Source organism: Zingiber officinale, chromosome 1B, assembly GCF_018446385.1.
Source record: "Zingiber officinale cultivar Zhangliang chromosome 1B, Zo_v1.1, whole genome shotgun sequence".
NCBI lineage: Eukaryota > Viridiplantae > Streptophyta > Magnoliopsida > Zingiberales > Zingiberaceae > Zingiber > Zingiber officinale.
The window spans coordinates 128,789,091-128,813,155 of NC_055986.1; the positions used below are offsets into that span (position 1 = coordinate 128,789,091).

Consider the following 24,065-nt stretch of genomic DNA (forward strand, 5'->3'; position numbering starts at 1 on the left):
ATGATTTTTTTACACAAATATATTTGAAAATTTAAATTTGTGTTAAAAAATTATTGCTCTTAATATATTTTATCAAATTGATGTTTGAGGACATGAACATAATCAAGAGAAATAGTCAAACACATGAGATCTAATTTCATGTCAATCCGATATTGTTTGGTTCATCAACCGATTTGGGGCAAAATTTGTTGATGGACTAAATGGCATCGGATTGACATAAAACTAGTTCATATATGTTAGTCTACCCTCCTGATTATATTCATGCTCTTAAACATCAATTTGAATCAATATATTGAGAGCGGAAGTATATCGCTTCTTTTCTGGTAGTTGAACACATATACTACAAAAATTTAATGAATTAGGGATGAAATTTAGGGATAAATATTTTTCATCCCATATTGACAATAAATTTAGCGACAAAAATAATATTTGTCCCAAAATAACAACTAAATATTTGCAACAAATAATATTTTATCTCAAAATTCGTTGCCAAATAGTAACAAAATTTAATTTTTGTTCCAAATTTTACCACAAATAAAATATGCATTGCCTCTTTTACAACGAAAATGAGATTGGTTGCCAATTTTTTGACAAATTAATAATTTGTTGTATATTCTGTGACATTGTCACAAAAGCTTAATATTTTAAGGAGGGCACATTTAGGATGAATCCTGGATTTATCCTCAAATCTGGGATGAATGCATCGATTCATCCCTAATTCTGGGATGAATCTAGGATTCGTCACCAATTTAGGGACGAATCCTAAATTCATCCCATAATTAAAAAAATAAAAAAATAAAAGGAATCGAAAACACTAAATATGGACCTAGAGATATCAAAATTTCATGAAACAAATTCTCATGTGTTTGTATTATTTCTTGATCATAAAAATGCTCTCATCCATAATGTTTGACCGAATATATTGAGTGTGGTTATTTTTTAACAATAATTTAACCTAATTCGTGTTACAAAAAATCACTACGCTCAATATATTCGGTCAAATTTATGGATGTGGGTATTTTTATGATCATGAGAATAATACGAATATATAGAAACTTGTTTCATAAAATTCTGATATCTCTAAATCCACATTTAGAATTTCAAACACACAAACTATATGTGTTGAATAATAACTTTTTTAATCAATAGTAAACTAAATAAAAATCACTTTGCGATAAAATATAATAGATACAAATGATATACGAGGATATTTATATAACTAAGAGAATAATACAAATATATAGGAACTAGTTTCATAAAATTTTGAAATCTCCAAGTCCATATTTAGGGTTTCCGATTCTTTTTTATTAATTTTTTTCAATTATAGGATGAATCTTGGATTCATCCCTAAATCTAGGATGATTCTAGGGTTGGTTGCCAATTTTTTGACAAATTAATAATTTGTTGTATATTCTGTGACATTGTCACAAAAGCTTAATATTTTAAGGAGGGCACATTTAGGATGAATCCTGGATTTATCCTCAAATCTGGGATGAATGCATCGATTCATCCCTAATTCTGGGATGAATCTAGGATTCGTCACCAATTTAGGGACGAATCCTAAATTCACCCCATAATTAAAAAAAATAAAAAAAATAAAAGGAATCGAAAACACTAAATATGGACTTAGAGATATCGAAATTTCATGAAACAAATTCTCATGTGTTTGTATTATTTCTTGATCATAAAAATGCTCTCATCCATAATGTTTGACCGAATATATTGAGTGTGGTTATTTTTTAACAATAATTTAACCTAATTCATGTTACAAAAAATCACTACGCTCAATATATTCGGTCAAATTTATGGATGTGGGTATTTTTATGATCATGAGAATAATACGAATATATAGAAACTTGTTTCATAAAATTCTGATATCTCTAAATCCACATTTAGAATTTCAAACACACAAACTATATGTGTTGAATAATAACTTTTTTAATCAATAGTAAACTAAATAAAATTCACTTTGCGATAAAATATAATAGATACAAATGATATACGAGGATATTTATATAACTAAGAGAATAATACAAATATATAGGAACTAGTTTCATAAAATTTTGAAATCTCCAAGTCCATATTTAGGATTTCCGATTCTTTTTATTATTTTTTTTCAATTATAGGATGAATCTTGGATTCATCCCTAAATCTAGGATGATTCTAGGGTTCATCGTCAATTTAGGGACAAATTCAGGATTCTTCCCATAATTGAAAAAATAAAAAATAATAATAATAAAAAAAATTAGAAACCCTAAATATAGACCTAGAGAACTTAGAATTTCATGAAGCAAGTTCTTATGTGTTTGTATTATTCTCCTAATCATAAAAATATCCTCATTCTTAATTTTAACCACATATATTAAGCGTAGTGATTTTTTTAACACGAATTAGGTTAAATTCTTATTAAAAACTCACTACGCTTAATATATTTGGTTAAAATTATGGATGAGAGCATTTTTATTATCAAGGAAATAATACGAACACATGAAAAATTGTTTCATGAAATTCTGATATCTCTAGGTCTATATTTAGGATTTCCGATTCTTTTTAATTATTTTTTTCAATTCTAGGATGAATCCAGGATTCTTCCCTAAATTAGCAATGAATCCTCGATTCGTCCCAGGATTTTTTAAAAAATAAAAATAATAATAAAAAAGAATTAGAACCCCTAAATATGGACTTAAAGATATCAAAATTTTATGAAACAAGTTCTCATGTGTTCGTATTATTCTCCTGATCGTAAAAATGCTCTCATCCATAGTTTTTGATAAAATATATCGAGTGTAGTGATTTTTAAATAAGAATTTGACCTAATTCGTATTACAAAAAATTTACTACGCTCAATATATTGAGTCAAATTTATATATGCGGGTATTTTTTGATCAAGAGAATAATACGAATATATAATAACTTATTTCATGAAATTTTGATATCTCTAAATATATATTTAAGATTTTGGACACATATATTATATGTGTTAAACATTAACTTTTTTAATCAGTAATAAATTACATATAATTCACTTAGCTATAAACAAAATATAATAGATAAAAAATGATATATGAGGATATTTATATGACTAGGAGAATAATACAAACACATATAAACTAGTTTCATGAAATTCCAAAATCTTTAGGTATATTTAGGATTTTCAATTATTTATTATTATTATTATTATTTTAATTCTGAGACGAATCCTGAACACGTCCGAGGATTTAAAAAATAAAAATAATAATAATAAAAAAAGAATCAAAACCCCAAAATATGAACCAAAAGAACTCGAAATTTCATGAAACAAGTTTCCATGTATTTGTATTATTCTCCTAATCAAAAAATGCTCTCATTCTTAATTTTGACCAAATATATTGTGTAGTGATTTTTTGTACATGAATTAGGTCAACTTTTTGTTAAAAATTTTCTATACTCAATATATTTGGTTAAAATTATGGATGAGAATATTTTTATGATTAGGAAAATAATACGAACACATCAGAACTTGTTTTATAAAATTCCGAGTTCTCTACATCCATATTTAGGGTTTCTGATTTTTTTTTCCAATTTAAGGACGAATCTTGGATTCGTCCCTAAATTGGCAATGAATCCAAGGATTCACCACCAATTATGGGATGAATCTAAGATTCGTCGCCAATTTAGGGATGAATCCAGAATTCGTCCAAGAATTGAAAATAAATAAAAGAAATCGAAAATCCTAAATATGGACATAGAGAACTTAGAATTTAATGAAACAAGTTTACATGTATTCATATTTTTCTCTTGATCATACAAATGTCCTCATCCATAATTTTTATCAAATATATTTAGAGTAGTAATTTTTTAATATGAATTAGGTCAAATTCTTGTTAAAAATCACTATATTTAATATATTTGGTCAAAATTATAGATGAAAATATTTTTATAATTAGAAGAATAATATTAACAAATGGGAACTTATTTTATTAAATTTCGATATCTCTAGGTCTATATTTAGGGTTTTCAATTACTTTTATTTTTTTATTTTTAAAATTTTGGAACAAATTCAGGATTCGTCCTTGAATTGAAAAATAAAAAAAAGAATTAAAAACCCTAATTATGGACCTAGAGAGATCAAAATTTTATGAAATAAGTTCTTATGTGTTCGTATTGTTCATCTAATCATAAAAATGCTCTCATCCATAATTTTGACCAAATATATTGAGTATAGTGAATTTCTAACACTTAAATTCTTGTTAAAAATTCATTACACTTACTATATTCGATCAAAATTTAAAATGAGGGTATTTTTTTATCAGGAGAACAATACAAACATATAGAAATTTGTTTCATGAAATTTCGAGTTCTCTAGGTCCATATTTAGGGTTTTCGATTCATTTTATTATTTTTTTTCAAATCTGGAACGAATCCTGAATTCATCCTAGAATTGGCAACGAATCTAAGATTCATCCCAAAATATGGGACAAAATTAGCGACAAAAAATATTTGTCGCCAAAACACCCTAAAAACCAAATCACAGTCTGATCCCCTTTCCCTACCCACTCGTGTCTTCTCCTCTCGACGGCAGTGGCAGTGATCTCCAACGATTGTCTCGGTAAGTTCCTCTCATCTCTCCCCTCTCACACCCAATGTCGGTGCCTGAGGGCAGGGCGCGACCACCCCCCCCCCCCCCCTCTAGGCCAAGCGCAATCGCCCCCTGCCTGGCTGCAGCTGGTCCCTGGTGGTCAACCATGGCTTCACCTGGTTCTTGTAGATGGCTGTGGCTGTAGCTGGACGTGGCTGTCCGTGGTTGCAGCTGGCTCCTAGTGGCTAGCCGTGGCTGGCTTGGGATGCTAGTCATGGTCATCGCTAGCCCCAATTATCGGTCGTGCCCGCAGCAGGCCCTAGTGGTTGTGGCTTGCCTCGGTGGTCGCGGCTGGCCCCTCTGGCTGTGGCTGCCCCCCATGATTAGCTATAATACACAAAGTGTGATTAACTATAATGCCATAGATGTATGATTTGATTCTTATATTATTGTTTCATTTTCTTATTTATTATCGTAAGGTACTGTCTAAATTCATAATGTTGTTTGTACATGTCTCAATTTACCATGAGCTCAGTGTAGTTGGAGATACTCGTATTTATTCACCTCTTTTTGGTATTTCTATGTTCATTACTATACAATTACTTATCGGTATATAAATTCAATTAATTAATTATGTTATAGTTCATTAATTGGCATGATTCATCTCAAAATTTCATCTACCAAACACAATGTGCTTATGCTTGATTCTACAGTAATGCTAGTAATATATTATTCATATGTGTATTTCTTCAATTTGATAAGGTTCTCTTTGTTACTTTGTTTTCATGGTAAGATTTATGTGTAGTTGTTTTTAATAATATTTAAATAAATAAATACAGGTAAAATATAAAATAAAAAAAGTTGGATGTATAATAAGAATTTGTCTGACTGTCGGGGTTTAACTAATGAGTTTGATCGATTTTGTGAAAAAAGAATTTGCGTCATGGTTCAAATCATATGTAAGTAAACAATCTATATTTGGTTTATGCATATGTAGACTTTTAACATTTTATGTATTTCACCTTAGGTTCATCGTAATCAAGCTCATCTTGGGTAAAAATGTTTATTCCATCTGTCATGGGTCCAAAAGCATTCGTACACACTTGACCAGCATATTTTATAAATGAATACAATTTTCAAACTCAAGAATATGGAATGAGGGAGTGTGTGTTTAGTTATCCAATAATGGAGGTGCAAGTAATAATTTTTATGATTTGCTGGATGAAATTATAAAGGTAGAATACTTATGGCCAGAAATGAGAATTATCTTATTTATGTGTTGCTGGTTTGACCCTGTCTGAGGGATGAAGGTGCATCCAGATTATAATTTAGTTGAAATAAAGTATAAGAGATTTTACAAGAAATATGAACCATTTGTTTTGACATGGTAAGCAATTCAAGTATTTTATTCTTCGTATCCTAGTTTGAACGTGATAAGATTGATTAGTGGGTTATTTGTAAAATCAAAGCATGAAAAAAAATTGAGGCACGTTGGGAAAATATTGCATATCAATAAGAGGAAGTTGCAAACACATTTCAGATTGAGAAATATATCATTCCAACTTTATGAAATCCCAGTGGTATAGTGATAAAGGTGGATACAAGTGAAATTGATGATGATGAGGAGGAGGAGGAAGACGATGACGACAAGGATGATAATGATAATGAGGATTTTGATCTTTGATAATGGGTAAGTTTTATTAGCTTAATATAAAAAATTTGCCATATTTTTTTATCCATGGTACTAGTTTTTTTACAAAGACAATTAATTTTAATATGCAAATTTATCAACCTCATAGCTTAATGAGTTTTTTTATATATTATTTCATTCTTAAATTTATATATTTTATCTGTTAATACACTATATTTTTTTCCTACAGATCATGGAAGATGACATCTGATATTTTCTTTCCCACATTCTTTAAGCTTTTAGCAAATATGATAAGTTTTTTTTAATATTTTATTATGCAACAAATTTACAATTTACTTTATCCTATATTTTAATTTTTAGCATATCTTTTGACAGGGTGGATGTAGACGAAACTCACAGGGCCAATCAGATTCATCACCTGCCACTGTACCTACGCAGGCTACGCTACCCCCTAATCAGGCTGAACCTTCTCATGTATATTCTCTAGCACCATCTCATTCATAGTCGCTAGTACCATTGCCAGTGCAATTACCATAACTCACACATCTCCCTGACTAGGCCAGAAACTCATTTGCTAAGTTTGGAAAAGATAAACAGTTTCTAGTCCCCATGGGAGATTCGTAAGTACTATAAAATGTTTTTTAAAAACTATATTAATTATTTAACATTATTTGTTTGTAATTTAATGCAAATTTGAAAACCCTATATGGGTTATTCATGAAATTAATAGAGTTGCGAATGACCATTAGGGAGATGAATCACTAAAAGATTCAAGCACTCCACATGCCACAAAGGAGCTATGGTGGAACGAGTTCAAGGTATATCCTCTTCAGTTTATATACAAATTTAAAGTAAATATATAATCAATTATTTTTTTTTCCATTTCAACAGATAAATAATTGGGACTCGGGTGACGAGATGGAGAACATTTTTTAAAAAATGTGGCGATCATATCAGGCATGTACTAAATAATGTCAAGAATCAGGAAAAAAAATCAAGCTTCATCATCGATGAAAATTGGCTAAGGATCATCAATTTTTGGGCAATGGAGGAGAGTAAACAAAGGAGTAACTTGAATAGAATGAATCAATCTTACAATTTTAGTGACTCATCTGTGATATATGCGAGAGGCTCCATTAACATAGATGAGTATAGACAGAGATTGATAATTTTTTAACTCTCTCAATAATTATTTACCTATATCAAATATTTCATTATTTCTAACCGTGTTTTTTTAGACTAAGGAGATGGGGAAGGAGTCTGCTTTCATAGATACTTTCACCCGTACTTTTACAAAAAAGATAAGACTTGGAGTGGGGCTAGAGCAAAAGCAGTAAATGTTGGAATTATTATTTATTTAATCTTAATTTATAATTTAGATTTTATTAGTTAGATATATGCTCCCTCTCTTAATATTATATGTGTTTCTATTATATCTAATTTATATGGTATGCATTTTTAAAATATAGGAAAAGTATGATAGACTCGAGCTAACCCACACATGATTGCTCACAAGCTAGTGTTGATACTCAAAGGTCTGAGTCCTCTGTTGACAATAATTTGAATTTATAGCTCGAGGCTAGTGGAGGACCGAAAGAGGGAAGAATATTGGGGATAGGTTCTTTGAGTAGAACCCAAAGAATAGCTGGTACATCTTCTTCCACCCCACTAGTAGTAAGGGCTCAAATAAATACTTTGACTGAAGAGGTCATCCATCTAAAAGGAATATTATTGCAAAGGGATAAAGAAATTAGCGAGTTGCGCCGACAACACTACGTTATAATATGACATATTCAGTTGAGCTCTGTTCCAAGTCAGATTCCTCCCCGTTTCGATGATGATGGTGGCGATAACGATGACGATGAAGGTGGTGATGATTCTTCATGATTTTAATTATCTATGAATGTTGTTTGTCTTATAATTATTATTTTTAAATATTAATCCATGGATTGTGAATCTTTTATTTATTTTTTATTAATATTGTTATTTTATTGTTAACAAGGTTGGTGAGATAAAATATACGTCAGAGAGAGGAAAAAGTAAGTTAATATGTTTTTAACACCCATAAGAAATTTGCTGTACATATCTAATGATGCATTAAACTATTTCTAATATAATTCACCACAACGTATTTTTTTTTACTAGTTGAGCATGTATAATTCTCCAAAATTTTAATCCAAGTACTTTTAAATTTATATGGATGATAAATGGTAATGCTTTGTTCAATCATGTTCGAATAGGAAATTTGAGATTGTTTGAATATAATTTAAATAATTTTCTTTTATTAGATTAATCATCAGTTACATTAAAAAATAGAGAAGTTAAAATGATAGTGCCAAATATCTTTTCCATTTTCTAAATTCTTTTTATCTTGTTTTCCATTGAAAGGGATAATTGAAATATTTTCAAAAAGTAACATACTATGAGTGGAACTGGTTGTACTTGTAATTCCTTTTTTTATTAGTTGCATTTGAAGTCCTGTTTATTTGATGTCAAGACTTTATTTGTTCAAATATGAAGGAAATAAATTGATTAAATATTTGGAAGAACTTTTGTTATGAAGTTGACATATTGCTTGCACTTGTTTTTTAGTAAATTGCTTCGCTTTTAGTAAATTCGGTTGGATAATCATTTGTATTCATTTTGTATTATATTGTTATGTTATTACCGTATTTATGAAGTTTTTAGATTCGTATAGAAGCAAAATCATTTTTATATGTATAAATATATAATTATTTGAGTAATTAAGTTTAAGTAATTATTTTTTTGATTAGAAATAATCTATTTTGTTTGAATTGGTTTTGATAAAGGAAAAAAGATTGGACGGAGAATAAAAGTTTTTGGAAGAAGAAGATGAGTTGATGTATTTATAGTTTCTTTTGAATTAACTTATTTAATTTCTTGGAGTGTTGGATATTTTTATATACCATGATTTGTATGTATTGTATATGCTTCTCTTGACTTTTTTGTATGGTTATATATTGACAACTTTGGACTTGTATTATTGTAGATTTTATTTCAAATATTAATAGGATGTGTATATATGTTAAATAAGATGTGTAATAAAATATGTGATAATTTTAATTAGAATGTGTAATAAAATGTGATAATGTTAAATAGATATCTTAATTGAATTTGTTGTAAACATGGTGGCAAAAGACTAATATACTCGTCAATGTAGTGGATTAGATCGTATTAACACGATAAATTACAGAAATGAATTGGTTCTAGTCATTTTTTTTATTTAGGGATGAATTTAGCGACAAAAATAATTCGTCGCCAAACTTACTGTTCATTGAAAAATTTATGACGATTTATTTTTCGTCCTAAATTTCGTTCCAGAATTTGGAACGAATCCATAGATTCGTCCCAGAATCTAGGACGAAATTGATTCATCGCAAATTTGCAGATTTACCAAAAAATTTCGTCGCCAAATTTGGGGATTAATTATATTTTCGTTGTCAAATTCGTCATCAATTTTACGATGAATATTATTTTTGTTGTAAAATTAGCGATAAATTTGGCAATGAAAATATAAATTGTCCCAAAATTTGGCAACGAATTTGAATTCTTTTGTCGCAGAATTTGGCAACGACAAAAATATTTCATCCTAAAAATTTTTGCAACAAAAATATTATCTAGATTCATCCAAGAACTAGTTTAGTGTCAATCCGGGATCGTTTGATTCATTAATCAATTTTACCTAAAATCGACTTTGAGAAAAAAAAATCAAAAAAATTAATCATCTGATTTATTCAAAGTTTCAACTTCGACACACAGTAATCGACTCAACTGATAAAAAAATCAATCACTAAAATAAGACCTACTTGGTCAATAAAAAGCCCATAAATAAAGGTTTAAATGGTCGAAGGAAACCATCTCTCGGGATCAAATCTTTCTTAAGTTTTGAGAAAATTACTACACCAATTTCCAAATTATATACCATAGTTTAGATAATATTGTAGTTACATCCACCATGAACTTTGTAGAATTCATTATGTCCCAAGCGTAGCACAGACGGTGGACGCATGACATCTCTGCATAATGGTCAAAAGTCGATTATCAGAAACTGACGACCTGAGATTTATCCCACCATGTACCTGACATCTGTGTACCTACATATATCTCCCTTCATATTCATGGAATCGACATTAAGAGAGTCGTTAATATAACATATCTATATTTATATATATATTTTATTATTATTATTATTATTATTATTATTATATATATATATATATATATATATATATATATATATATATATATATATATATATATATATATATTTTTGTAGAATTCGTTATTGGAACTTTGCATTTTGCCGACTCTTCTCCAAAAATAAATTCTCATGCTCATCTTGCGTCAACGAATTTTACACTGTCCTATAAAAAGAATAAAATAAATCTAAGGCATGTCCTTTTCAATGACAAAACCATTCGATAAAGCTAATATTCTGTGAACGAACTGTTGAATTATCAATCTATGCATTAGATGCATCCGGCACCTTTGCAAAACGAATCACACTCCTGTGATATGAATTTGAACCACAATCACAAGGCTACATTAAAATGATTGGATTATTTTTTACTATAGTTTCATGTCCAACTGATTAACATAGAATTGCAAGAACATAACTTGCAAGAAGAATAATAAAATTAAACATAGATTGCAAGAACATTTTGGTCTTTTTTACTCTTCTCTCACGTCCAACTAATTTTGGGTGCGAAACAAATTTTGGGCGAACAACTTCTCCACCAAACAAAAAATGGAGCAGATTCCATCGGCTCCCTCCTGCTCACTCTCTTCATGCAAGTAAAAGAGAGAGCAGGCCATCCTTCCGCTCCACTCACTTTTCCTCTCTGCCAAGAAACGGCAGGTAAACAGGCATTAAGGTGAAAAGCTCGTGATCAATACGAGACAACAATTGAAACTTAGATATATAAAAGCCTCATCATCTTTGTTTAATTTTTTTTGTAAAAATAGTAATTAAAGCATGAAGAGCATAAATGTGCATACCATCAGTCTTATATAATCGAGCAAGCTCGTAGATAGAAATAGAGAGTTAATCCACATAAGTCAATGGGAACCAGAAGTTGCAGAACAGGAAGTCGACGAAGTGCTACTATTCACACAAGTGCTAGCTTGACTGCCACTGACACCCTCGTTTTTTGGTTCCACGACCGCATTGGCCTCAGCACCAGCTGAAGCGGTTGAGCTCCAAGTTCTACGTTCTCTTGTATCCAAGCGTTCCACCATACGCGACACAGTTGCAATTCCAATATTGACTTCTCTCCGGATTTCAGAACCAATATCTGCCACAGAACTATTACGTGAAAATAGCCGCTCCCTCCAACCTCGAGTATTCCTAGCTATAGATTCCTTGTACCTGATTGCAGAATTTTCAAAAAGAAGTACAAATAGTATAATCAGCATCTGTGCATCCTGAAAACTGAGAACATAAGTTAATCTTCAAAACACCTCATTGAGACAGTATTCCAGCGAGATCTCAAAGTTTCTGAACGAGATTGCAACTCAGATGGCCCTGGTCTGTCTTGATTACCAGGAGAAGAAAGACCAGTAGGAGTCCTATATAAAGAATGATTTAGAACATTCCAATGGTCCATGGGAAGGGTATTCAGAAAATAAAAAGGAATAGATTTCCAGGTCAGTAATACTAAAGATTAAAACGCACCTGGGACTTGAACTAGGCCAGCTTGTATTATTAACTTGAGCCGGGAAACCATTAGTAACTTCAGTGGATTCCCCTCCTGGACTAGCAGCTGAAAGTGACGGATTAACAGCAACTACTGCAGGTGATTCATTTTCCCCTACTACGGTAGAGGAAGCAGATACGGAGCCTACTGATGGTGAATTCTGATTAGTAGAGACAACCAAATACTGTGGACTGCCTTGAGATCCTGATCTAACCCGTCCTCTTCTGGCGATATGATGTGCTCTTCCCCTGGTAGCGGCAGCAGCTAAGTGCTGGATAATACGCTCTTCAAGTTCAGCATCATTTTCTCCAGCTGAAAACTGTAATGAAAAATGTATACTCATTATGTAGAGGGACGCGGAAAAAAACCATCACCTGTTTGCAAATAAATCACATAAAAAGGATCGAAAGAAGTTTACAGGAGTACACACATGTTGCAACTCAAAATCACCAATTGCTGGATGATGAAAAATAGCAGCAGCGTGTACGTGGTTAAGTCTTATGCTCCTTTCACGCTCTACAGCCTCTAGTAGCTCATGGCTGTCATGACCAAGTCAGAAATGATCACCCTTTCATTTTGTACCACTGATCTTAGCATATTCTGCAAGTTTAATTTGACTAATACCTGGCTGGATCTTTCAAACCAATAGTCTGCCAACACATAGGACACTGAGAGCTTCTCTGACACCTAATTATGCAGTTGAAAAAAAACCCGTTAATTTAAAGGGGAAAAATAAATAGCAACAACCAAGACTTTTTTGAGATAAAGAAAGAGCAATGCACACAAAATTAGCTTGCAGAATTAATAAGCAGTGAAGAAAACTCAAACTGATAAACACATTCATTAAACAAGTATAAAAATTACAAGTAAAGAAATCTCATTACTGCAGAAATACCAAAATGGGTTAACTCATAGTACCACTAAATAATCCAATAAAGTTGAATTTCAAAGATGTTCCTCCAAACGAGTGTTCTTTTAATGAACATACTTAGCAAATACATAGTTAAATGGCAAGTTCAGTAATCCGCACAGAACTATAATAGCATAGAGAACAACAAAGGAAGTACCATTCAAGAATACACTGCAGATGGAACTCGTGCTTGCAATTGGTAACCTGAAGAACAGAGAAATACATAAGACGTCTATTTAACTATAGAGACAATGAAGTAATATCATCAATTAAGAATGCATATATACACACTAAACACCACGCACCGTGGACGGGTCACTTTCGCAAAAGGCCTCGAGACATATGCTGCAAGAATCATCACAAGCATCCTGGATGCCTCCTTCCACAAAAGCCGCAGCTGATGACAAATGGCTCTCCATCTTTGCAGACTCGTCCATTGAAAAACCTAAGTCAGTGGTAAGTACCTCGTTAAATTAGACAAAAGATCAAGCTATGAATTCAAATGGAAATCAGATGACGGACGACTAGACGACGACAAAAGAATCCGGAGAAAGAACCATCGCCAAGTTCTAAGAGAACCCTCGGGAACACTTATATCATATCATCGTAATCGCTACAATCAAGAAGAGAGCAACTTCAAATCAACGAGACCGCTAAATTCACATAAAAAATGGCACTCTAAGACGAGAACCCCATTGTCGTCATCGGCGAAGAACTTAGCAACTTATCATCGTCACCTGAGACCAAACGCCTCGAAATCGGGCCTGAGGAATGACCGCGTCGGAGATCCTGCTATCGGTTACGCAAGCCGACGATGATTCGAGGGGTACCAACCAAGAAACCCTAGAGAGAGATGAGCGGAGGAACCGGGGTGCGGTGGACGGTGGGTTTTTCCGCTCGCGTGTCCTCCTCCCTATTTTTATGCAAAGTGTGGGCAGAGAAATGGGGATTGGATATTTGGATTACTTATTTTGGACCTTTGGTGAACTCACTTTCTGTGTCTACGTAAACTTGTACCCACAAATGGAAGAGGCTAGTAACACCGGAAGTTGGAACCTATTGCTCAGGTAATGATGGGTCTCTCGAATTTAAGTTTCCAGAGAACACCATGAAGAAGGGAAAGCTGTGTCTTTTGACCGGCGGACAGGGAAGGTAAGGAATCCAGCCGAGAGTTTCAATTTATTTATTTATTAAAAAATGTATATTTGGATCATAATTAATGAATAATTTACTAAATCACCCACCCAAAATATACATTTAATTAAAATATGCATTAATGATTAAAATATGTTATTACGATTAATAACATCCAGATAAAAATTAATAAACTTCCAAATACTAAACGTTCAGCTTTTTATCGACCAGTAGGTAAGTTTTTAAAATATCTTTTAATTTTTAAATTATTAAATTATGTATCCATTTTTTATTTTACTTTTGTCCTCAAATCGATTGGTTTGTAAAAATAAATCAGAAGATTGATTTTTTTTTTTTTTCGATTTTAATTAAAATCGGCTGATAGACTTAGAGACCTTGGAATGATATGAAATCAATTTCTATATATTAATCTAGTTCTCTTGATTATTAAAATACTATCAAACATCAATTTGACCCAATATATTAAGAACACTGATTTTTTGAACATGAATTAATTTTTCGGATATATTCATGTTAAAAAAATCATTGCTCACAATATATTGGATTAAATTGATGTTTGATAACATTTTAATAATCAAGAGAACTAGACTAACATATAGAAATTAGTTTCATATTATTCCAAGCTTTATAGATCCATCAGTCAGTTTTGGCCGAAATCGACTGATGGACCTAGAAATCTTGAAATTACATGAAATCAATTCATATATGTTCGTCTAGTTCTCCTAATTGTAAAAATACTATCAAATATTAATTTGACACAATATATTGAGATTAGTGATTTTTTTAACTATGGCCGAATGAACCTAAATAAAATCAATATAGGTTATGATGTAATGGTAAAAGGTGTAAATCAAGTATAAGTCAAAGGCGGGACCAGCAATCGACGTGGAGGTCAAAGTCAGGACAGTCAATACCAGAGAATCAACAAGCTCACCAAAAGTGGGTCGAGCGGAGGTCGACTTCAACTGTCGATCAAGCCTAAAGGATCCGATCGGCCAAGAAGCACATCTGAGTAGATTGCTTAGCCGATCAGGTAAGAAACAACCTATTGAACCGAGGTACTACGGAGGAGAGAAGCAATTGAGATCGATCGGGCGGGATCTCGTAATATCCCTTTAGAAGATAATACCGTTGACAACAGGGTATGGTCAACAGACAAATTATACAACGGATGTTTCTACTGTCATGTCAAGGATTTGCATACGTTGTTAAAGTATGATGTTAGAGACACTTTTCTGACATATCTTTTCATAGAACGGTTAGTAAAATGTGTCCGTGCCTTGGGAAACATGCACGTCACCTACTGTAGTACTATATAAAGGGGGGAGGGGGGGGGTCATGCACCAGCGAAGAGATGTGACATCTGTTATTTGTGTTTGTGCTCTCATTGCTACTGCATTCTTTCTACTACTTTAGTAACTGACTTGAGCATCGAAGGGCCAATGTCGAAAATCGGACACTGACACTTTTTGTGTTGTAGACCGGAGCGGAATCTTCGCCGGCCAACTAAAGAGCCACATCTCCAGCTAGCCTTTTTCACTGTTTTCGGGCAAGATCATGTTCATTCGGCTAAAATCGGTTGATAGACTTAGAGAACTTGAAATGAAGTGAAACTAGATCTGATCAGTTCTTATAGTTTTTATGATTATATCCATGTCCTCAAACATCAATTTAACAAAATATATTAAGAGCAGTGATTTTTTTGAACACGAATTAGTTTTTTAGACATATTTGTATTTAAAAAATTACCGCTCTCAATATATTTGGTCAAATTGATGTGTGATAATATTTTATAATCAGGAGAACTAGATAAATACAAAGAAATCAGTTTCATGTCATTTCGAGGTCTCTCAATCCATCAATTGATTTTGAACAGAGAAGGATGTCCCGTGTTCGCCCCGAACACACAACTAAATTTCATCAATAATAATTCATTCCACTAAAGAACTATTATTGAACTACCGCACCAATCCCAAATTACATTTTGGGCTCCTTCTTATTATGAGTGTGTTAGTCTCCCTGTGTTTAAGATAACAAATGTCCACTAATTAAGTAAGTTACTAACAACTCGCTTAATTAATATCTAGCTCCAAGAGTAGTACCACTCAACTTCATCATCATGTCGGACTAAGTCCACCTGCAGGGTTTAACATGACAATCCTTATGAGCTCCTCTTGGGGACATTCTCAACCTAGATCACTAGGACACAGTTTCCTTCTATAGTCAACAACACACACTATAAGTGATATCATTTCCCAACTTATCGGGCTTATTGATTCATCGAACTAAATCTCACCCATTGATAAATTAAAGAAATAAATATCAAATATATGTGCTTGTTATTATATTAGGATTAAGAGCACACACTTCCATAATAACTGAGGTCTTTGTTTCTTTATAAAGTCAGTATAAAAGAAACGACCTCTAATGGTCCTACTCAATACACTCTAAGTGTACTAGTGTAATTATATAGTTAAGATAAACTAATACCTAATTACACTACGACCTTCCAATGGTTTGTTCCTTTCCATTATGGTCGTGAGCTACTGTTTATAATTTATAAGGTACTGATAACATGATCCTCTGTGTGTGACACCACACACCATGTTATCTACAATATAAATTAATTGAACAACTACATTTATCATAAATGTAGATATTTGACCAATGTGATTCTTATTTCTAGATAAATGTTTATACCAAAAGCTAGGCTTTTAGTATACACTCTAACATCCAGAACATTTCCTGGTCAGGCCTCCAGAGCATTTCCTGGTCAGGCTTCCAGAACATTTCCTGTTCAGGCCTCCAGAATATTTCCTGGTAAGGCCTCCAGAACATTTCCTGGTCAGGCCTCCAGAGCATTTCTTAGTCAGGCCTCCAGAACACCTCCCGGTCGGGATTCCAGAGTCTCGCCCCAGCGCGAGTTATAAGTGAGCATGCTCTCACGCTTCCAGACTCTCACCTCAGTGCGAGTTATAAGTGAGCATGCTCTCACGCCCAACGACCGGCAGGTCGGGTCCCAGACGCTTGCCCCAGTGCGAGTTATAAGTGAGCATGCTCTCACGCCTCCAGACTTTCGCCTCAGTGCGAGTTATAAGTGAGCATGCTCTCACGTCCAATGACCGGCAGGTCGGGTCCCAGACTCTCACCCCGATGCGAGTTATAAGTGAGCATGCTCTCACGCCTCCAAACTCTCGCCTCAGTGCGAGTTATAAGTGAGCATACTCTCACGCCCAACGATCGGCAAGTCGGGTCCCAGACTCTCGCCTCAGTGCGAGTTATAAGTGAGCATGCTCTCTCGCCCAACGACCGAAAGGTCGGGTCCTAGACTCTCGCTCCAATGTGAGTTATAAGTGAGCATGCTCTCACACCTCCAGACTCTCGCGTCAATGCGAGTTATAAGTGAGCATGCTCTCACGCCCAACGACCGACAGGTCAGGTCCCAGACTCTCGCCCCAGTGCGAGTTATAAGTGAGCATGCTCTCACGCCCAACGACTGGCAGGTCGGGTCCCAGACTCTTGCCCCAGTGCGAGTTATAAGTGAGCATGCTCTCACGCCTAATGACCTTTCGGTCGGTGCTCACCGCTCGCTCGTAGGTCTACCTGACACTCATCACACTCGCTTCACTTGCCGCCCTGCCCGACACTCTCAGTTCGCGTTTTCGCTCACCGTTGTTGCTCGATCGACACTTACTGTTCACTTGTCGCTCTGCCCGGCACTCTCAACTCACGTTTTTGCTCACCGTTGTTGCTCGGTCGGCACTTACTGCTCACTTTTCGCTCAGCCCGGCACTCATCATTTGCATTTCGCTCGCCGCGGTTGCTCGTTGCTACTCGGTCGATACCCACTTTCCCCCTTGCTTGGCATTCGCATAACCGCCTGATTGTTCTACTCCCGTTTGTGCTCCATTCACAGGCTCTACTAGCGTTTGTGCCTGATCCGCAGGCTTTGCTCTCGGTCGCTTTGTCTCTCAGGATCCACGCCCGACTTGGCTCATAGAGCCTTCGCTCCCATTCACACTCGATCCACGGGCTCTTCTCCCATTCTCATTTGGTCTCAGGCTCCGTGTCTATCCAGCGTAGGCTTCGCACCCACTTGACATTCTTTCGATCACACTGTTGGAGTGTATACTAAAAGCCTAGCTTTTGTAAATATTTTTTTTTGAAATAAAAGAATCACATTGGTCAATATCTACATTTATTTGTTAAATGTAATTGTTCAATTAATTTATATAAGTAGATAACATGGAGTATGGTGTCACACTCAGAATATCATGTTGTCGGTTCTTTATAAATTATAAACAGTTGCTCATGACTAAGATGGAAAGGAACAAACCATCGGAATAGTCGTAGTGTAATTAGGTATTAGTTTATCTTGATTAATAAATTACACCGGTACACTCTAAGTGTATTGAGTAGGACCATTTTAGGTAAGTTCTTTTTGTACTGACTTAATAAAAGAACTAGACCTTAGTTATTATGGAAGTGTGTGCTCTTAATCTTAATATAATAACAAGCACATATATTTAATATTTATTTCTTTAACTTATCAAAGAGTGAGGTTTAGCTCGATAAATCAATATGCCCGATAAGTTGAGAAATGATATTACTTATAGTGTGTGTTGTTAATTATAGAAGGAATCTGTGTCTTAGTTATCTAGGTTGAGAATGTCCCCAAGAGGAGCTCATAAGGATTGTCATGTTAAACCCTGCAGGTGGACTTAGTCCGACATGACAATGAAGTTGAGTGGTACTACTCTTGGAGCTAGATATTAATTAAGTGAGTTGTCAGTAACTTACTTAATTAGTGGACATTCGTTATCTTAAACACAGGGAGACTAACACACTCATGATAAGAAGGAGCCCATAATGTAATTTGGGATTGGTGCGGTAGTGTGATAATAACTCTCTAGTGGAATGAGTTATTATCGATGAACTTGAGTTGTGTGTTCGGGGCGAACACGGGATACTCAAGCTCATCGGAAGGCTAAAATCAATTTCTCCTCTAGGTCCCTGTTGTAGCCTCATTATAGTCTCAAGTCCATCCAAATATAAGTCCATCTTGGTGTCCAAGAAGGGGGTCGGTCCAATGCTTGGTGACCAAGCAAGGGTGGGCCACATCCTCTACTATAGGGGCCGACCCTTTGCTTGGTGCCCAAGCATGTAGGGGTTGGCCACAATAATTCAAACAAGGAGGGGTGTTTTGAATTTTTAAAAATCTTCTCTTTGTAGAAAACTACAAGTTTTAAAAGAGAGATTTTAAATTTAAAAACTTTCTTTATTTGAATTAGGCCACATATTTTAAAAGAAAGTTTAAAAGTTTTAAAACTTTCCCTTTTTAACCATCCTCATGGTTTAGGAAAAAAAGGAAGAGAAGTTTTAAAATTTAAATTTTCTATCACCATGTTAAAAAAGGAAATTTTATAAGAGAGTTTTAAATTTTAAAACATGTTTTTATTTTTAAAACTTTCCTTTTTTAACTCCTACTTTAGGAAAGAAAGCTTGTAAAATTTTATAAGAGTTTTTCTTCTTGTAAAATTTTATAAAAAAAAATATTTCCTTATCCTTGATGAGGTGGCCGGCCACCTTGCTTGGAGCCTAAGCAAGGGGCCGGCCAATCGTAATCCAAATTAATTTGGTGGTTGATTCAATCAAGAGGAAAGAAAAGGAAAATAAAAAGGGAAAAGGAAAAACTAGAGGAAGATTTTAATTTTTGTAAAAATTCTTCCCTTATTTGCCTTGGGCAAGTATTATAAAAGAAGGGGTGAAGAGACTTCATGAGACACAACAATTCTTATTCTCTTGGAGGAGTCTCTCTTGGTGTGGTCGGCCCTCTCTCTTCTCCCTTTCCCTTTGCTCTCTTCTCCTTTGGTGGTGGTGATGGCCGGATTTTAGAGGAAGAGAAAGAAAGCTTTTGGGTGATGTTCATCTTGGAGGATTGTCGCCCACACAATGTCTAAGGTGAGGCGAGGAATACGGCAGAAGATCTCGAGATCATTAGTTTACAAAGAGAAGGTATAATTAGCAATTGTTTTCCGCATCATGCTAGTTATTTCTTTTTGTAAGAATTCCAAACACAAGAGACATTAGATCTAGTATTTCGAATTAGTTTTTCGAATTTGTGTTTTCTTTGTTTTCGAATTTGTGATTCGATTGTTCTTTTTGGTTAACCTAGAGTTATTTAAGGAAATTAAATATTAACTTTCCTTAAAAGGCTTTGTCTAAGCGGTGGTGGTTGCTCCCATATCCAAGAAGGCCATGTGCCTCGCCATGCAGTCCTGCAGGAAGCCAATTTTGGAAATTAATATTTAATGGAATTAATAACATAGGTGGATTTGAATCAATAGTGTTAAGTTTCGCTTGCGATTCAAATCTAAACTATTAAGAACAGATAAGTTAAATTTGGAATCAATGTTGTTAAGTTCCGTCTGCGATTCCTAATTTAACTTCTAAAGAATACAATATGTTATTTAAGGAAAGATTCGACACTTGTACAAAATTTTTGTACAGTGGAACCGGTACAGTTTTCCTAGGACTAACCAACACACACGACCAACCTTTTCTTAGTCGACCCATCAGTATCGCTTGGCCACCTGCTCGGGCATTTAATTTGCACCACTCAACATTCTCGATCGCCCGGTCGCGATTTACTATCGCTCGGTCGGCACTTTTTCAATCGCGCGCTCATCCATCCGTCTACTCACTCAGCATTATCTCGGTAGCATGTTCTGCAGCTTCTTGATTGCCCGATCATGATTTATTGCTCGGTAGACATTTTCTCGGTCGCCCTCACGGCTCTTGTCACGCCCCGGAAAAGTCCTTGTCCGAAGAAATTTCGACAACACCTCCCCTGTACGGGTCACAATCTGAAACTTCTACAATGCCCTCAGGGCCACATATACATCGGCCAACACGGCCGGAACAATAACAATAATAAAACATAACACACATCCAAACATCCACGCAATTTAATAGTGAACAACTAAAGCAATGATAAGAAGACTAAAAAACAACTCTACTCAACTGCACTCATAAAGCTCAAAATATATTTCCTACTTCACTACACCCATAAAGCACAAGTCCGACGGAGTAAATCCACTTACCTCTTCTGCCGTCTAAGTAGGCATGTAGTAAAACAAATCCAAATAAAACTCATAGACAATATCCATAAACTATCTAATACAAGTCCAGATGTCAAAAGCAGAATAAGTCTAACATAGTCTAAACAAGAAAAACTAAAAGATTGACACACGTCCTCGTGGACTGCAGGGGACTAGCGACTGGAACTCTCCGGACAACATCAACCTGAAAATAACAACGGAGGAGGGTGTGAGTTCAACACTCAGCGGGTATCAACTGATATGTACAATAAAGAAAATAACAACCAACACTAATCATACGTACAGTCTCCTGATATAAGAAGGGTAAATGCAACTGAAATAAGCAGGAGAAAACTGTACTAACCAGAACCATGGTATAAGTACAACAGGGTCGTCAGACCGAAAGTGTCATAAATCCTGTATGCATGTCAATCATATGCATCCATATAAATGCAGCAAGTAAATGCAGCAAACACAAGCAATAAATGCATCATGCATATGATGCAAATGTCATGGTCACCCCTGACGTCAATCAGCCATCTCACACACGATGGTGAGACCGAGTGGGTAGGACTGTGACAATCGTGCACTCTGATATCACTACTCCTGATGAGTGACCGAGTGGACGGGATGCTGTCGGAGTACACCTATCCTCCTACCCCAAATCATAAATGGGGGAGCTCAATGCTCTCATCTCCCGGTACACACTGACGGGGAGGGATCCCTGACGTGTTACCACGCTGCGCCACACTACCGATGAGCGGACCAACGGAGCACCGACAGAGCCCAAACTAACGTGCTACCACGCTGCGTTACGCTACCCATGAGCGGACCAACGGAGCACCGACAGAGATGAAACTGGCGATGTTGTAAAATACCGAAAATGATAAGGGAATTTTCCGGAATTTTTAGAAATTTTTTTGGAAATTTTTCGGAGCTCGTATGGACAAGTTAATGGGGACAAAAACAGGGTCCGGGAAAGGCCTGTTTAGGCTACCCTATTTAAGAGAGGAAATGTATATATATTTCCTTTTCTTTTTATTTATTTATTTATTTTTATTTCTTTTTCCTTTATTAGTGTCGCCGTTTCCTTCCCCTTGCCGAACCCGAGCGCGCCTCGCATCCTCTCCGCGCACCCGACGCCGCCGACGCCTTCTCCTCCTTGCCCTAACCGCCGGCCCCGGCGGTTCTCTCCTCTGCCGACGCCGGCGACCCTCCTCTCTGCCTTGGTCTCTGCCGCCGGCGACGAGAGCCACCGCCGACCCCCTGTTGCCCTAGCCGTGGGGATACCGAGCACAGGGCTGACCGAGCCCCCCATCCCGATCCTTTCCTCTTTGCTCCAAGTCGTGCCCTAGTGCTTTACTGCCGTCGCTGCTCCTCTGCACAGTGTCGGCCAGTGAACCCTAGCTCCGGTTGCCACCACCTCTGTGCCAACGGCCAACGCCACTGCTTCTCCTATGGGGCTTCTTCCAGATTCAACGAGGGACGAACCTTTGAGACACCCTCTCCTCTTCGGTATCAAGAGGAAGAGTTTTGTGTTCACCAAAACAGTACTTGGATCTCGTTCATTCTGGAGAAATTTCAGATTAGGGTAAGTTGTTTGAATTATGGGTGTGATCCTTGAGGAATTGGGTCTGATATTGATTTTTTGTCGTGTTAATTATGATTTAGGTTTATCTGTTTGGGAGATTGGCAATTTATCCTTGCTCCGACTGTTGATCTACAGAAGCAACGTTTCCAATCAGATTTGGACAAGTTGTAGAGGTAATTTTGTATATGTACTATATTTCATTTTTGTTGTGGACTGGTTAGGGTGCCCTAATTCTACATAATCGTGATATGTGGTTTGAGTGAATTTGGGTTTTAACCATTTTGTTGATGATTGATAGATAGGTTAATAACTAATGTTAACCTAGGTATACGTGTTGAATTAAGGAATGGATAAGATTATTAAATAGGTTTGGAGATTTTTATTTAGCTATATAGCTAAATACCTTATCTGTTTAATAACGCAGGACTCTGATTCGAGACCGTATCTCGACGGGTATCTTGGTTCCCGGATTGGACCATTTTATCGGAGGTGGGTACTTTGACTTATGTCTTTTGATATGCATAATAAAGTGTTTAACATATAGCAATGATTGTGTTATCCTTTTGATTCGGTTGGTCACTACATGATCTGTTACATGTTGTTTGTTTATTTATTATGCACTGCATGTTATTATTGACCTGACCATACATGCTTTCGGTAGTGACCCAACCATGTGATACATCATGTTCAGGACCTAGGGTTTATATGATACCCTATCTGTTTGTGTACCTTCCATCTGATACATTGACTTGTGGTACACCTTTTATTTATGTATGGATCTTGCTATGCTATTCATGAGATTGCCATGTTTAGTATCATGCATCATGTTTGCATGCTGTGCGATTGTCGGCTTCACTTTGGTTGAGCCCATCGCCAGTTACATGTACTGCACACACCACCCATGGATTAGTTGTATATCTGGCTGGTGTGTGGCGGTTCTGCTGTTTGGCTCCATTGGTCTGAGGACTCGGTAGCCGCCAGATCGGTTCCGCTCTGTTTGGCTCCGTTGGCATTTAGGGTAGCAGCGTGGTAGGGCAGATGGTGGACTCTGTTTGGCTCCGTTGGTCGGGAGACTCAGTGGTAGCCGAGATTTTCCTCCCCGTCGTTGTGTATGGGAGATGAGAGCATTGAGCTCTCCATTTATGATTTGGGGCGGAGGATGAGTACTCGACAAGATTCCGTCCACTCGATCCTTTGTCGGGGCGGTGATGTCGAGTGCACGGTCACCATATGCATTTATTTCATTTTATTGTTGTGATTGCTGCACTTATATGCTACATTTGTATGGATGCATTTGATTGACATGCATACAGGATTATGATTTCTTCGGTCTGATGACCTGTTACCTTTGTACCTTGATCCCGGTTAGTACAGTTATCTCCT

At 35.6% G+C, this 24,065-nt stretch overlaps 1 protein-coding gene across 1 annotated transcript; it reads right to left on the reverse strand.

Moving 5' to 3' along the window:
* Nucleotides 1-11,236: 11,236 nt before the first annotated feature.
* Nucleotides 11,237-13,781, reverse strand: LOC121978652 (E3 ubiquitin-protein ligase RHF2A-like). The gene is made up of 8 exons (XM_042530970.1): nt 13,574-13,781; nt 13,142-13,281; nt 12,994-13,040; nt 12,551-12,613; nt 12,357-12,465; nt 11,905-12,245; nt 11,691-11,798; nt 11,237-11,598 (listed from the first exon to the last, which is right to left on the reverse strand). Exons 2-8 carry the CDS (start codon nt 13,271-13,273, stop codon nt 11,289-11,291), a joined length of 1,110 nt encoding a protein of 369 aa, XP_042386904.1. The 5' UTR covers nt 13,274-13,281; nt 13,574-13,781; the 3' UTR covers nt 11,237-11,288.
* Between the last annotated feature and the right edge of the window lie 10,284 nt (nt 13,782-24,065).